The sequence below is a fragment of the Corvus brachyrhynchos genome, unplaced genomic scaffold (genome assembly GCF_000691975.1).
Source record: "Corvus brachyrhynchos isolate BGI_N302 unplaced genomic scaffold, ASM69197v1 scaffold279, whole genome shotgun sequence".
In the NCBI taxonomy this organism is placed as follows: Eukaryota; Metazoa; Chordata; class Aves; order Passeriformes; family Corvidae; genus Corvus; species Corvus brachyrhynchos.
In genome coordinates, this window is record NW_008246060.1 from 3,908,808 (window position 1) to 3,925,143 (window position 16,336).

Below are 16,336 nucleotides of genomic sequence, written 5' to 3' on the forward strand. Positions count from 1 at the left end.
GCCCAGTCCCCCCCCCCTGCCAGGGCTGGGACACCTACCACTAGACCAGGATGCTCAGAGCCCCATCCAGCCTGGCCTTGAACATTCCACAGGTGGCTCATCCACAACTTCTCTGGGCAACCTGTGCCAGTGCCTCACCACCCTCACAGTAAAGAATTTCTTCCTAATATTAATTGTTCTTCCTGGTATTCATTACTGCCTGCTTGTTGCATTAAAAGCAACAGAGGTACTCACACAGCCTGCAGGCATAAAGTTTGCTGACACCAAAACCTTGAGGATAAATTGAGTCCCGTGGAAGAAAGGCTTTGCCATGTGCCTCCACAGGTACTGTCAGGGCTGAACTGCTTCATTACCTTTGCTCTTCCTTCCCACCTTGTTTTTGCTTTCCGTGCCACTCTGCAGTATTGCTAACACTATTACTTCCGTTTAACTGCTGCCTTTGCTCTCTGTCCTGGCCCAAATATGGGGAAAGGCTTTTCTCTCCCACGGAGGTATTTTCCCAGCAGTCCAAGAGCTGAGTCCTGTCAAGTGCTCAGCACTCTAGAGCACATTCCCATGAGATTTAGCACTTCAGAGGGCTGAGCCCATAAAACCAGACAAGCAAGGACTGATGCCCATTTCCACATGTAATAGGATCGTATTCTAACCTCAAGGTAGTGCAGATGTTTTTGTTTTTCTTCCTTTCCCCTCTTGTGTTCACATGGTAGGTAGATTGATGGGATGGGGCATTGCAAAAGAAATGGGTTTATGGTAGTGCAGGAACGTGAGCAATTAGCACACAAGGGAAAAATAAGAGTGCTTGCCACAATGTGCACATTCAAAGCCTGATCCAAAGCTCCTTTTATTCAGTCATGGCAGAAATCAGTGTCCAATTTTTCCTGCTTTTTCAGAGGTTGTTAAATCTTTCATGGATACGAATTTTTGGCTAAAGCTGTTGTAGTAAGATTCTTGCCAAAAGGTTTATGGTAGAATGTAATGGAAAGTAAAATACATTTCTAAGCAGTGGTTATTCAAATCTGATGTAATTTAGTATCTTGTATTTTTGCTATTTCTTGCCAATTTTTATTAAAGTTTTGTCCCTTTCCATGCATTTTGCCCATGAAATGCCCCATTACTGATCGTGGAGGGTTTGGTTCAGCCTGCACGGGAGAGGTGGCCTGAGCAGCAGTTAGTCAAACTAGAGCCAGCAGCTCCCATGGTCTTGCTATTAAGGGGAAGCTTATTTATGGAAAACGAAATGTGGCCATCCTGTAGGTGATAAGAATTAAATGCCTGTGCCCTGTGTGGGGAAGATGGGAGGCATTTCCTTTTGTGTATTCAGCTGGGCACAGCCTCTCCACTGCAGTCCCTGTCTGGCTGGGAGAGCTGCAGGTGAGTGCCCTCACCCTGTCCTGCCCCATGAGAGTTGGAGCTGCCGGCCTCAGTAAGACAAGAGGAAGTAAATTAAACCCCAGACTGCAAGTGCTGTTCTGAGGGTGCTCATCACGTTGTCCTCCATGCCACACATGCCAGACCTGTGTCCCAGCTCCCAGTAGTGGACTACACTCTGTCCCAGTTGCAGCACCATTTGCTCTCAGGCCTCTCTGCCTTGCCTGTTGTTTTGTTGGGATTTTTCTCCCCCTCCTGTGGCTTTAGCAATACATCTGCAAACAAGCAGCTACAGACTCAGCACGGGCGCAGGCGGAGAGTTGTGGCGTCTGATTAACAAGGTCTCCCTGAGAGGCAGAACTCACTAATGAAAATGACCTTAATGGAAGATGTTTGTTTCTCCTGCCACTGCCACAGAGGCTTGAGACCCCAAGGAGACTGAGGCGCAGCTGCTCTTCATGCATTACAAGAATGTGATCTCGAGGCTGAAGGGATTATGTCCTGATGCTGGCTTAGGCCAGTGAGGGAAGAGGCCTGAGCACTCTGTACAGCTCCTGTTCCCATTGCAGCATTGCCTCTGGTCCTTGGCAAAATTAAATATTTAGGATCTTTCCGTCTTGCTTATTTCCGCCTGCCTTTTTATCCATGTGGGTAAGACACATCCAGCTGCACCTTTTTTCTCCACTGTTACAACAACACTAGACGTATGGGAGGAATAAAAGGGACTATTATCCCTCTAGTAACAAAACAAACATGATAGAAAACCAGAGCTCTGACAAATCTACGGTGAACTTTGGCACAATACTGCAGCACCAACTGTATAACTTCATTTATGTGGAGGTCCCTGGGAACACCCATAATGTGCAAATAACTGTTAAGAAAATCAGTGGAGCTGGCAGAAGACTTTGAGGAAACTGCTCTTTGCTTCTCGTGCCCTGGAGAGCAGCAGAGAGAGGATAGCAGCTGGTTTTGGCAGGACTACACTCCAGTGAGCAGGGTGACATTAAAGCACTCTGCTTTGCAAAGCTTCCTGGCATGTTCTGGAGCTGAGGCTTGCAGACTGCAGCCTTTGTATGCTTTAGTCCCAGGGATATAACTGGGCTTCCAGTAATCATGGTATTAAGTTTTCTCCCTGCCTTTCTAAAGCTTTTGGTATTGTGACAGTGATTTTGACTGGTCAAGGGTAAAATGAAGCCCACATAAGTATGATGCAGCGGAAAGAATTTTGTTCTTTAGCTGTGACGCAGATGCACCAGCTTTGTGTTTAAAAACAGCTTTTGTTGACAAGGTCATCTAATGTGCCTTTCTAACCCAATGCTGGTTTGAGATCTTACAACTAAAACTGCCAGTGGGTAGGGATTTTTTTCCTAGCAAACATCCATCTTTATAACTGCATAGGATTAGGAAAGTCAGTAAATCAGATCTACCTCCTGCCAGTTGTGAGCCCTGCTGTAATTTGTTTAACTACCCACCAGCAATAGAATTGTGAAAGCTGGATTTCACGCGTGCTGACTGCTGAGTATTTACAGCATTTATCCTTAAATTGTGCTTAAAGGAGCGTGTAGCTAATTAAAACCCAAGATTCACCACACCTTTAAAACTGCATTTTATTTCAAGAGACATCTTTCAGTGCAGCAGTACACTTTTCATCTTAAAGCTGAACACGGTAATTCTCGCTAAGTTGTTTTAAGGGATAACCTTGCTCATAGCTGCTGTAAGGAGTCAAAGAACCAGTACACGTAAGTGGTGTTGGTGTGCCAAGTAGTCTGGTGACCTTGCTACTGACCATGTTATTTTATTTCTGGTTTTCATGGGTTTTGTTGTAGTGCCTTTGGAGATCCTGCTCATGAGAGGATCCTTTGTTCTCCATGGGATGTCTGAGCCAGGGTTCCCTCTTGCTCCTTAGGGCCCTGTGTTGGAGCCCACTGCGCATCTCTGAACCCACATGTGGAAGGCCAGGAAAGAAACTGTGCAGCTAGTTCCCCATCTGCTATGCATCTGATTAAAGTATGAAGTCTCCAGAAACAGTCTTTCCCCCTCCCATCTCTCTGTGAGTAGGAAACCCCACAGGTTTCAGTTCCCAAACCCTTTACCCAGTCACTGCCTCCTGCCTCGCAGCAGTCCCGTCCCGTTCTTGTTTCTGCCGCCTCGCTCATGAGAAAGGAAGCAGCCGGCTGCTGCTGGGGCCCCACTCGCCGCAGGGACCAACCTCACACCTCCCTCCTCCTGCACGGAGCCTGGGGCAGTGCTTAGGCAGGTGTGTCATTCCTCCTTCTGGGACCCCTCCTCAGAGACCCTCTGGGGAATGAAGTGTTCAGGCTCCATCTGAGGGCTTCAGTAGCTGTTTGTTCTGCCATGCTTTTGTAGGGATGCCACCATTCCCTAGCCCGGGCACCTCAGCTAGGTCCCCGCAGCCCCAGGTGTGTCTCAGGCACAGGACATCATCCATATGTCCCTATGCAGTGGAATCTACCTGGCTGTGGAGCCTGCCCTTCTCTGGGCAATGCTTCCTGAAGCACCAAACTTCAGCAAGTTGTACAGTTTGTTAACAGCCTGTGAAAGCCTGGGGAAAAAGATGTGTAAAATGTCTGAAACTGTTCCACTGCTTAATTATCGAGTGGTGACTTTGGTACAGCTTTCAGTGTGAAACCAGCAGAAATTCTGTACTTGTGAAGAAGGACAAACGTGGCCAGGGGCTCTGCTCTGCAATACTCCCCCCTGGCTCCTGCCCACTGCAGTCCTCCCCAAGCAAGGAAAATGGAAAAGCTTGGCTAGAAAAGACCACAAATGGCTTGTAAACAAAAGGAAAGGTTTGTTTTGCTTAAAGCTTAGAAATAGCATACAATCCTAACATTACAATGTACATATTGAAAAAGCTGCGTTAGTAGGGAAAACGGTTTTAAAAAAATACACATGGCATCACTGTTATTTGTTTGTTACAGAGCAGTGCCAGGAGCTTGTGTAGACAACTGTGTAGTGTATAGACTGCAGTAAATAGAAACTGTATTTGCCCTGTGCTGTTCAGTACGTGGAAGCATTACAAAAGCTGTAATAATAGTCTCCTTTCAAATATTATTTTGTAGTTAATATTGTTATAACATGTTTTATACAATGTTTCTTTCTGCTTCCTCCCTCTAGTTGTAATTTTTCCATAGTGGTTTGAGGGTGAGGGGAGAAGAAAAGTTTTAAGGACTTTTTTGTTTGTTTGGATTATTCATTTACAAGTGGAAATTTTTCATATGGCCAGCTACATTATCATTATGTTTGCCTTACTTATATGAAAGATATAAGCACAGACAATGGATATTTTTGAAGCATCAAAAGCAGTGCTTGCTTCAGCACCCAGGTTTGGAAACATGACTTTGTGAGGTGAAGTTAGCAAAGTTCTTCTGGAACATAAGCTCAACTGCCAGCTAGGCTCAGGCTCTAAAGTCATGTCATTTATTTATGATTTGAGCAATAATTCCTGAAAGTGGAACTAAGTCACTGGCATAGCAGTTAGGAAACTGCTTTTGCATTTATTTACACTGGTCTTATAAATTGCTGGTACTACGAGAAGTGATGGATGGAGTGCTCCTGATCTCAGTAAGTCATGGACCAAGCTGCCGAGGCTCTACGGCACGGTGGCACCGTGCTGGGCAAAGTGTCACGTAAGATAACTTCCTCCATTTTGTAAGTGCTGAGAAGTCTTGTCTGTCTTCTGTGTGTGTGTAAGACCTCATGTTTAGCAAGCTGTAGACAGAGCTGTCTTTTTAAGTCCCAAACTTCCCCCATCTTAGACCATGTATCTGTGTGTGCTGGGCACTGAGAAACTGTGAAAAGCTAAGGGATGTCTGATTGGAGATTATATCATCATGAATTTGTGCCTCCATCTCAGAGGACTCAGACTGACCACTAGATTTTGTTGCCCAGAGAGCTTCCTGACATGCTTTAGTTAATAGGAGCATTGTGCTAGAAGCTCCCTGCAAGCTTTAAGGGAACATTTTGTAGAATAAATGCACAGATATCAGCATTGCTAAATGATCAAGGCTTTCATACAATTCGTGCGACATAAAGCAAACTGTTACATAAAGTTGAAGCTAGCATGTGCTTGTTGCTTGGATTGGTGTGGAAATATGTGTGGGTTTGACAGAATATAGGCTCTATTGCTAATCTTATAACACGTTCTTTAGGGTGAGGAAGCAAAAAACATTCCTGGTGAATCTGTAACAGAGGAACAGTTTACCGATGAAGAAGGCAACGTCATCACGAGAAAAGTAATCATGAATTACATCACTGCTCTGAGTCTTTGCATTCAAGTAACTTCTTTTAACATACTTTCTCCCTTTAGAATCTAGGAAAAAAAAATCGATGCTTTTCATGTATTGCTTCCCACAGATCACCCGGAAGGTAGTAAGACGCGTTGTTATCCCCCATGAGAGGAAAGTTGGTGAAATGGTAATGCACCGGGGACTACCAGGAAATAACAGTAGGCGCAGAGGGTTGTGTTGACTGCTAGAAAGTGCTGCTAAAGGGCTGGAGGTTTGCATTTAACAAGAAGCCTTGGCAAAAAGTGCGGTGCTTGCAGTTTTTGGCAAGTTGTGTGTTGGGGTCACGGGGCAGGGGCGGTGTCAGGGGGGCCTGGCTGAATTCTGTCAGCGCAGGGCATCAAGGTCTGTTTCTGTACAACAGGCAGCAGGCCAGAGCCACGGGTTTGGGGCCTGGCTTGTGCCATCAAGTTGAGCTGTGTCTGTGTGTTTGGTTAAGCCCTTGCAGAATCTGTGCCTTACAGCTGCAGGTAGATTGTGTGACCTTTCCACCAGCCCAAAGGAGTGAGCTGCAGTCTGATCCCAGCGGCCTCTCGTTCACCTGTGTGGTACCCCTGGCACTGGGGACTGAGAATTTGCAGGATTCAGGGCAATGGGAACATACCCAAGCAATGGTATCCTTTACAAGCAAGCACCAAGACAGGATTTTGTCCCTGGTGATCAAAATTGGAAGCCTTCTGCAGGGCTGGACTATGTCCAGCTTTATCACCCTGAAAAAGAAAGGACAGTGGGAAGAGTAGGACTGTTGTGTGCCAGCACACCCCAGCCCCTCTTGCAGAGGGCTTCAGTGACAGGGGCAGGAGTGGGGAGGCTGTGCCTCACCTGTCCCAAGGAGGCCTTGGGGGAATGGGCATCACCTCTGGAAACAAATGGCTTCAGAGGAGCTCATGCCTTCTTCGCCAGCACATGGCCCTCAGAGGTCTCTGCTCCAGTAAAACTGTCATTGGGGCTAATGAAATTCTTGTCTGAGTGAGAACAGATTCAGAAAGGAAGATAACAAATACTCTTTATCTTCTGGTAATAAATAAATTTAAAAAAAAGAAAGCCGGGGACACACATGTCACAGAAGTAAGAGAATGGAAACGAACTTACTTCCATTCCCTCTCTCCTAGCTGTTCATGAGGAAAAAAAAATCCTGCCCAGCAAGGGGGTAACATTTTCAGTGTGCTGCACCAGATTAGATTAGTTGGAAACTACAAAGAGTCACAAATACATCAATGCAGATCACCTGAGGGGTAGATTCTGCCCATAGCCACACATAAACTGATGGCTTTCTCTGATGTGAGTGAGGCTTGTGATTACTGGAGAATTTATTTTTAGATAATTATTGAGCTACTTTTAATGAGCAAAGATGAACTTTATTTTGGGGTTTGCTGTTTTAAGGACTCTGAAACCTGCACTGCTCGTCACTGTCATTGGTTTTACTTCTGCGCTGCTTCAGTGGTGGTTTTTTGCTGGCTTTCTTCCTCCTCCCTTTATTCTGTTACTAACCTGCTCACTTTAAAGCACAGATGTTGTGAAACATCATTAGAGCAGCCACAGCCTCTGCCGTTGGGAATGCCCAGCAATCCAGCTGACCTGGGAGGATGGTTGGGAAAGGTGATTTTTCCTTGTCAGTGGCACCAGCTCCCGCTGCAGTTGGCAGCAGGGGCTCAGCCAAGGACTGACTGCCAGCCAGGCACCCCAGCCCAAGGGTCAGGCTGCAATTGTAGAGCTGTGTTTTCTACTTGAAGATGATATTTCAGACCTGTGCTTTTGCAGCTCAGCAGAGTGGATAAATAGATTGTGCGTATCTTTGAAATGAAGTGTTAATGTGATTTAACTGCTTTTTACTTATCCTGTTACAGCAAAATGTGGAGCCTGTTTTGGAAGCAGGTTTACAATTACGAGTGCTCTCTGCAGACTGTGTTAATGTTTATACTTTTTTTTAAAGCAGGGAGAAGCTTATAAGGTTAAGACAAAGAAAGAAGTCAGACACGTGGAGAAGAAAAGTTACTCATGAAAGCTGAAAGCCGACCACTGAACGGTCAGTGTGATCAATTTTCTTCCCTTGTTGAAGGCTTTTGCCAGCATGGGGAACAGCACCTGGGCTGCACAAAGGCTTGCCTTTGCTACCCTGACTTCTCTTTCCAGCTGCAGAGCTGAATAGCTGGCCCTTGATCTTGTGAGCAGAAAATGATCTTGTGTTCATATATAGAAATTAAGCTTTACTTCTTGGAAAATAAAGCAAAGCAATACTCAGGCATGTGCAAGATTTCTGGGAATTTTACAATGTCTAGTGTTTGTAATCCATAGAACTTTCTACCCCTAAAAACTTAAACACAAATAGTAAAGGAGCTGCACACAAATAAACCTGCTAGGGGTGAAATGCTTCTTCCACTGTCAGACGTGATTTGAGGGCAGTTATGCTAGTCAAAGTCCTTTTAAGTGAAGTGTCTCAATATTTGCCAACAAACGAGCCCTACCAACTGTTTCTTGTGAATTTTATTGATCCAGCCCTAACGATTGTAGCCAGCCAGCAGCTGATGGTATAAGGGCTTCCCAAGCTAAACCCAAATGCACAGACTACGACACCCTTGCAGGGGGCTCTGTGAGGACATGATGGAGCACCCCGAAGCCAGAGGCTGCTTTGTCTCCATGACACAGCTACAGTCACAAAGAGATGTGCCTGTAAATATGGGAGGAGCCTATCCACATCTATCAATGCTGGTCCATCAGTCATGGCTCCAAGTGCCTAGGTTTACCATATAGTCATGTCTTTTTTCTGCTCAGAACTTCTCTTAGCTTTGTTGGGTTTCAGGAATTGGACAGAGGAAGAGTTTAGGAAATGCAAGACTCTGTGTTATCCTTTTACTATACATATGGTGTAGGGCTGACTGTAGGATTTAAGAACAGGATAAACAGGACCTGGCAAATAGACCAGATAGTGAGGAAAAGGACAGACAGTAGCAGAATCTCTCCTGAGTCACCAGTCCCTTCTGACTGATGTAAAAGTAAGGTAGCCCCTACAGCCCCCTGGCCCTATAGTGCCATTTGAAACAAACAGCACTCGGTGTGTGGGATCTAGCTGAGGGATTTATGGGATTGAGCCCCGAGGAGCAAGCTCTGTGCAGTGACTGGTGTGATTTCAGTATCTGGTAAGCACCTACTGCATCCCCCTGAATTCTTGCTTTTACTGAGACCCCTCCCATGTGTGTTAATAGAATAATACAGCTTCACGTGGCTTGCTGCTCAATGTACTCATCAAATATTTATGATTTGGAAAAGGGAGGTGATTCTTTTGACACAGCTTTCCCCTTTATGGAGCTCAGGGATATGGGAGAAAAGCAAGCCAAAGCTATGGCACTCCTTGTATGAAATTGTGTCCCGTGTTGGGTCCCGTGCTGCTCCACTGTCAATCTGCAGGGGCAAAGCAGCAGAAATGTGTACATTCAGGCATTGAACCCCATAAGCAGTGCAGCTAAAGAGCCTGCCAGCATACAAGTTTGATGCAAAAAACACCAGGGATAAGGGAAAAGCATTTCATTTTAAAATGAAATGACATAAATAAGGCAGCCTTTGCCTAATGTGTGAAACAGAGTCTGACCTTCAGGAAGCCAGAGTCAGAGTTCCTCAGAACCAGATTTGCTCCCATGACTGCTGATGCATTTCTCCTGGAATTTCCAGTAGGCGAGTCTTCCATGCAAGAGTCCCTGAGGAACTCGGAAAGTCTGCCTTAAATAATGAACCTTTGCTCAGGGGGGAACGTTGTCCTGTAAGTTGAATCTCTGTGCTCCAAACTTTGATAGGATAAGCATGACCAAATGTGCACTAAGTAATTATGAACCTGGTCAAGAGTCCATTGAGAGCGTTTAGTTTGGGTGCAGAAGTGGGTGTATTTGCACAGGCAGGGGTTTCTACAGAAAAACAATTTGTTTTGTACTCACAAAAGACGAAAACAATCCTGTTGAGGAGGCAGAGGTGGTTCTTTTCTTTGGAGTGTTTGAAAAAAATCACGATGTTAGCTAGGTTTTGCTGTGAAAATGTCCTTGTCACCATTGCAAATAAGCCCATGGTGAAGCATGGGTTGAAAGGAGAAGCCAAGAACTCTTGCGTGCAGTTCTGCAGGACAGCACGGTGTGAGCTGGTGTGACTGCTGCAGTGGGAACAGGCGGCTCTTAGCAGCGGGACAGATTTATGACAACTGTAGATGTGGGCAAGGACAGGTTGCTTTAGCGTGGAAGGAGACTGCGAGTGCTCCTGGACCTGTGACCTGATTAGTAACCAGGCATGTCCATGCCAGCCCGAGTGCCGCCGGCGCCGCGCCACCCACGCTCCCGAGCAGGCTGCCCCGTGCCCAGGTGCCGGAGAGCCGCGGGCCTTCCAGCTCCCGCTCGCTGGTGTGGTTGTGTTTCTGCTTCCTGCCCTCTCTGCTGTTGTACAACAAATGTCACAAACTTGCTGTCTTTATGTGCATGGCTCTGGTTTGAGGGGTGAGAGAGCAGGAGCACGACCCTGTCTCCTCCGTGCCGCTTATGCAAGCCAGGCGGGAGATGGATGGGGCTGCTCCTCGTCCTCGCTTTTGTCCTTCACCAAGCCTCCTAAAGGCTGGGCTCTGCATTCCTGGCTCTGCCAATCACATTCCCTGAGCAACTGGCAGAGGGGAATGTGCAAGGAGAGCAGGTTTTCCATCACTGTGGGGATGCTTGCACACAATGAAGAAAAACGTGCCGTGGAAGCAGCAGCTCTCTCGGTCGGGAGATGATGCTGTTCCTTCCAGGATAAAAGAACCTATTCCTTGTCATCATTGGATCTGATGAGCTGGTGCCGTGTCCAAGGTGATGAAATGCAGTGTGCTGCAAACATATTTGTAAATCAGTTCACAAGCAGTGTGGACATCTGCAGCTCCATTTTCTACTCATGCGGGGAGCTCAGCTAATGTCATTGCCTACCTAGAAACTGCGTGATTTAGCCTACTGCAGAATTCCATCATGCCAATTACAACTTTTCTGTTTAGTCAGGGAAAGGCATGAAATAGATTCTTAGGAGATATTCTTAAATGATCTGTTCTCTGTTTTCTTTCCACAGAACTGTGTGCTTTTACTGCCAGTATTCTAGAGGGACACTCACGGAAGGAAAATCAACAGGAATTAAACATTCACCTATAAAAGTGTGCGTGTGTTTGCTGCTTCCCCACATTAACCGCATGGTTTTTATGCAAAAAGAAAAAAAACAAACAAAAAAAAACCCCAAACAAAAAAATTAATTTAGCATGAGCCAATTTACAGAGCATGGAAATTCACGTTCATTCACGGGATTGGAGGGTGCGCAGTTACCAATGCAGTGTAAATACAAGATGCCATGCTGTTAACAGCTTCTCTCAAGCAGTTTGATGTCATCTCAAAAGAAATAAATTCCTGTGGCCAGAGAGGATGTGCGAAGACAAAATGGTTAAACCATGGAAAGACACTAAAAATACTAAAATCCACAACAGCTCGCCTTATTTTTCTTGGACCCAAACTGTCAGGGTATAAAACACTATTTGTTTCTTTTTTAAACATCGATAGTTTTGCTGTAAATAAATAACACTGTATAAATTCTAACAAAATAGAATAAATGTTGATAAGGCACTGCCTTTTCGATCACAAACAGAATATTGCAAATGCATTGAGCAGGCTAGGTGTCTCAAATGGCTGCACCTACAGGGATATTCTGGGTGTATCTTCACAGATTCTTGTATATTAGCAATTATAATGTTTGTATATGCAAAAACGCTAGCTTGATTTTAAAAAAATCTTTAAAATCTGCTGCAAATTTAAATGATTCCCAAAATGAGGAATTCTGTAGTTCTGTGAAAATTTTTCTTCAGAGTACTAATATTTTGATGCATGTGTTTCACCTTATTTTGATTAAATCTTTTCCAGTTTTGCAAACACTATACCGCAACATGAAAAATAAGATTTTATCTGTAAACACAAAGCCCTTCATCTAATATTTGTTGCTGTTGCCAATTTTTCAATGAAATGACCTAAGACCCATAACATATACAGTAGTTGCATTATGGGGAGGGGGGTGCTATCTGTTCTCGCTTTATAATGGGGGTAATGCTTGCAGCTTTAGAAGTGGGTTGGTGCTCTAAGGAGCACAAGTTTGGGATATTTTTAAATGAACTGAAGAGAAATTATTAGCTAATAGACTGGCAGCACGCTGTAAAATTATTACTGTATTGTGTACTGGCTATAAGATGTAGAATCTTTCAGTAAGCCAATCATCTGTAATCATCCTAGCAGTGTAATATTAGGTTGTTAAGGCTGCTGTGTTTTAAAGGGCATTTTTATTTGGGTTTTGGTGAAATACTTTAATTTGTTGATTATATTCATATGGAAACAGCATTCATTGATAATAGCTCTAATTACATATGTATGAAAACAACAAACACTGGATGATCTAGTTGATTATTTAAGCATAAAATAAATTGTGTTAAAACTCTTGGATAATGTGTGTTTGGCAGTGTTCTTGTACCCTACAGACATGAGGCTTCACAAGGCCAGCTGTTAACTGCCCCTGGCTTTCAGCTGCTTTTCCTCTCTGTCTTTTTTTGTCTGATCCACTTCCTCATCTTCCCAGTGTGACAGGCCATCATTTGGCAGGCTCTCCCCAGGTCGGGGCAGCGGGGGGAAAACACAGCAGCCAGCAGCACATGCCCAGCAAAGCTAAGGAAAACCCATCTCCCTGGGTCAGAGATGTGGGGAAAGGGCCAGTGCAACAGGGGGATGTGCAGCCCCTTCTCCAACACATGTGATCTCTGGACTTCCTGTAAATTCTTTTGCCCTGTCAAGAACCAGGGAAAGCACTACCAAAAGCAATTTTCTCCCCAGCGTGCTAAGTCAGAGCAGTAACAGACCCACTACCCATGATGACATTAAAATGTATATGCCCTGTATATTGCGTCCACTTTTTATATTATGGGTGATGGAGCACTGCGTAAGGGATGTGGCCAAAACAGAGGTTTGTAGGCAGCACCAGTACACACACTGCTCTGAACTGCAGGCTTCTGCTCAGGTGCAATAGAGTCTCTTACACAGGGATCGGTTTTACCTGGCTTTTAAGGCAACATGAAGATGAGGTATTTCACCCCAGCTTTGGCACCTGAGGAATCACCACTGCTACAGATCCACCTCGGTCTGCTTGTTGTTATCTGCTGGTCCCCACAGGAAGTGGTCGTCACCTGGGGTCAGTCAGCAAAGCTCTCCTGACTGTGATGAACAGCACTTGGCTTCAGGAGAATCTAACATGTTGGTTTGTCAGCGTCTCTCAGTTACTAGGGCCACCACCTTTTGAAGCAGGGACAGTAGATGAAGTTTTCATCGTTTCAGCAGCCAGTCTGTGTTGCAGTGCATGTTTTACCTAGGTCAGGATACTGCTGGTACAGTGCTGATGGCTCAGGTCCTTATGCCAGAGCTTGGAGGACAAATGCCACTTACAGTACCACTGGAGAAAACCGCGTCTCATTGCAGTTCACAGTCCAACAGCAGTGATCGTCCTCCTGCAGATCTCGCCATCCAGATGCCTCCCTCCCTTCCTTCGAGTATCCAGACCAGCTGAATGAGAAAAAAAGAGTGTTTTCAGTAAATGCTGTGAGATGTATGTATTTAATATTATATCATGACTGTACACTTGGGAGCAAAGGCTGCGGTCACAACCAGCAGGAAGGCAGGACTGTAGAAGAGCCTCGCCTCAATCTCTAGCAGAATCCAAAAGGCAGCATTTTGTTTGACTCATCCCTTCCTCTGCCGGGTGCTGGTGTGGAAAAAAGCTGTGACTGTACCTGGAGTGGCAGCTCTGGCAGGCAGCAGCGCTCTTTCTGTAGACAGAGAATGAGGCTGCCTGTGCAGGTAGCAGAGGTGTGTAGGTGAGTCTCGACAGCTCTCCTGCCGCTGCTGGTGGTTTGTGTGGCAGCTGCGAGCTCGGGGAGCGGGTGTCGAGTGTGACAGCACACGTGGGTAGCTGCCGGCTCAGCTCGGGGCTCCGGGGGTGCTCCGAGGGTGCTCTTGCAGCACGGCCCTGTCACGGGCAGCACTGGGTGTCCGAGCAGGCTGTGACCGCGGCAGACGCCTCTCCTGGGCCAGCACTGAACGTGCCCAGCAGGGCAGCCCGACCCCTGGCAGGTCCCAGTCCCCAGCTACTGCTGCACGGGCACCTGTGTCACAGCTTGCTTCTCTCTTTGATACAGAGAGACAACAGAGAACAGAACTCTGTAGCTAAATTCACAGAATTTAAAATTCTGTATTAAATGCTGCACAAACAGGATTTTCTGGGTGTTGGTTTTGTTTTGCACTGAGTGGTTCCAACAGTAGCTCAGGGTATTTGGGAAAAACAAGGTTGAAGTGTAAATGGTCGTTTGAGAAGGAAAACAGAAATCTTGCCAGAACTAACAAACAGCACAGACAGCTCTGGAGTAAGTGAGGACCCTACCTAAATGTGCACTTTTGTCTTTTTTTTTTCTTGTTTTCCTCAGTGAGAACATTCTCCTTAGAGGCAAAATTTTCAGTCATGGGACTCTGATTGCATCTATTAAAATAAACTTGATTGCTAAATACAGCGTTATTTGCATCCTTTGATATTTGATTTAGCACTACTTAATAATGCTCCAGGGTATCCTACGGTACTTTTTCCATTTCTGGAAGAATACCAATTGCATTTTATTTGTGGCCAATAATAATTTTAATGTCAGAAATTCTAAGAGCTCCCATAGTGCAGAGCTGACATTAGTGGGATAAGTGGCAGTCACTTGCAGGATTGCAGCACCCTGCTAATTAATGCTCATTTCCTGGGGGGTTGTTTAACACAGGCTTTGTCTTTAGCACACAGTGTGCAGGAAATCGAGGTGCTCTTCTGGGGAGGTCACTGCAGCCTGGGATGTGTGGCACATGCTCCCAAAAACCTCTCCATGCCCTCTAGGGAAGGAGTTTATAACTGGGGCTTCTTTGAGCAGGACCAAGATAAGAACAGTTGATGAAGCTCGTTGAAGTCCATCAGTGGCAATTTTATCAAATTTTTATACAAACCCAGCGTGAGCAGCTTGGCCTGGAGGAGCTGTGCCAGCCTTGCAGGGTTGGAGGGCTCTGCAGGAGCAGCATGATGGCTTTGGGCCAGCCCTCTCTCCCCAGGGAGGCGGTGCAATCCAGAGGGCTGGGACTTGCCTGGCTGAGGCTGGTGCAGGGATGCTGGGCAGGGTATTGGCAAGGGGCTGGGTTGTTGTCCTGACCACTTCATGATATATGCAAAAGCTGCTGCTGATCCACTGCATCCTTGGCCTTGGGGTCACGTGTGGGGATTGCCAAGGGACAGGAGGAGGGGGGGAATGCAAACAGGACCTCTGTTTTCGGGACAGATCCTACCAAACTGGGGCTGGAGGAGGAGGAGCTCCTGGCTCAGCTTGCCTCTAACCCCTGAGTGAGCAAGGTAGGGAAAACATGGTCATAGTGCAGAAGAAAATATTCCTGCGTGGTTGAAAGTACAACAGTTTTCTGATGGAGATGTCGACCCTTTAGACCCAGTCTGCTACAAAATGCTTGACAGAAAAAGTAGTCCATTACTGGGAGAGGAAAAGGTTAGTGAAGGACAGAAAAATGAGCTGCTCAAGGCAAATCTATGTATGTGTCACATTTTTCATAACTGCTGATGCTAAAAACAGCATGCAAATTGTGCATGTCTTTATTTATTTGACCCTAAGTCCTGGAGGAAGACAAAGATTTATAATAAAGTTTTGTTGGTACTTTTCCCACCACAGTAATGTTCAATTATTGAGAGCTATTTGGGCTATAAAACAGCAAAGTACAGCAATCCCCTTCAATTCACCAACTTCCTTGGAAGGCTTCCAGGGGCTGGATATCATTATGACATGGCCAGACCAACAGAACCAACCTAGTACGAACTCTGAAAAAAATACCCTGGGGAGAACAAGGATACAAAAGCAAAGGCCCAGAGCTGAAGATGCGTTAGCTACTGGTTGGCTACCACAGAGCACATTTTCATAGTCAGATACTCTATCCTACCAAGACACTTCTTTCCTAATACATCATTCTGATTAAGTAATTGTTGGTCAGAAAAGCAAAGCAGCATGACATTATTTTCATCAGAATTGCTTGTTAGAAGACATGTTTTAACTTGCCTCAATTGTTGCCTTAATCCACAATAGTAGCGATTTGGGTTTCTTCTGCTCATGCAAATATTTTTCAAAGCTTTGTCCCTTTCTACAACCTCTCCACATAAGCACACCATTTCCCCCTTCTAACCTTCCCTTATGTACAGGTCACATTCTTTTTAATGCTACTTAAGTTTATTTTCCTAGTAGTATTTGTCATTAATTGCATTTCATGCAACTTTGTCTTTCCATTCCCTCTTGCCCCCCATTTCAGTCAGGTACTCTGAGTACTATGCAGACTTTTTTCCCTTGGGTTAATTAGCTTCAGTTGGCCTTTTCCTCTTCAGTCTATAACTACTGAATATTTTAATGAAATTGTATTCTTATAGAAGGCCTTCCAGCTGATTAATGGACGTCTGGAATTACATTAAGGATTACATTAAATCTCTGAACATACATCTTCTGACTCCTCATACCTAGAAATGTGTTTTATACAATATTCTTACTGTTGATGTGAGTTTATGGAACACTCTTT

At 45.3% G+C, this 16,336-nt stretch overlaps 1 protein-coding gene across 31 annotated transcripts in view; it reads left to right on the plus strand.

Moving 5' to 3' along the window:
• The window catches only part of ANK3 (ankyrin 3, node of Ranvier (ankyrin G)), a 258,366-nt gene extending 246,218 nt beyond the window's left edge, over positions 1–12,148 (plus strand). For 27 of the 31 annotated variants that reach the window (XM_017746270.1, XM_017746277.1, XM_017746265.1 and 24 more), the window contains 4 exons: positions 5,541–5,624; positions 5,746–5,805; positions 7,609–7,701; positions 10,743–12,148. In XM_017746270.1, coding sequence (XP_017601759.1) covers positions 5,541–5,624; positions 5,746–5,805; positions 7,609–7,677 — 213 coding nt within the window. In that variant the 3' untranslated portion in view covers positions 7,678–7,701; positions 10,743–12,148. The remainder of the gene's footprint in view (positions 1–5,540; positions 5,625–5,745; positions 5,806–7,608; positions 7,702–10,742) is intronic. The other 4 variants (XM_017746278.1, XM_017746275.1, XM_017746272.1 and 1 more) reach the window with 3 other exon arrangements.
• The last annotated feature ends 4,188 nt before the right edge of the window (positions 12,149–16,336 follow it).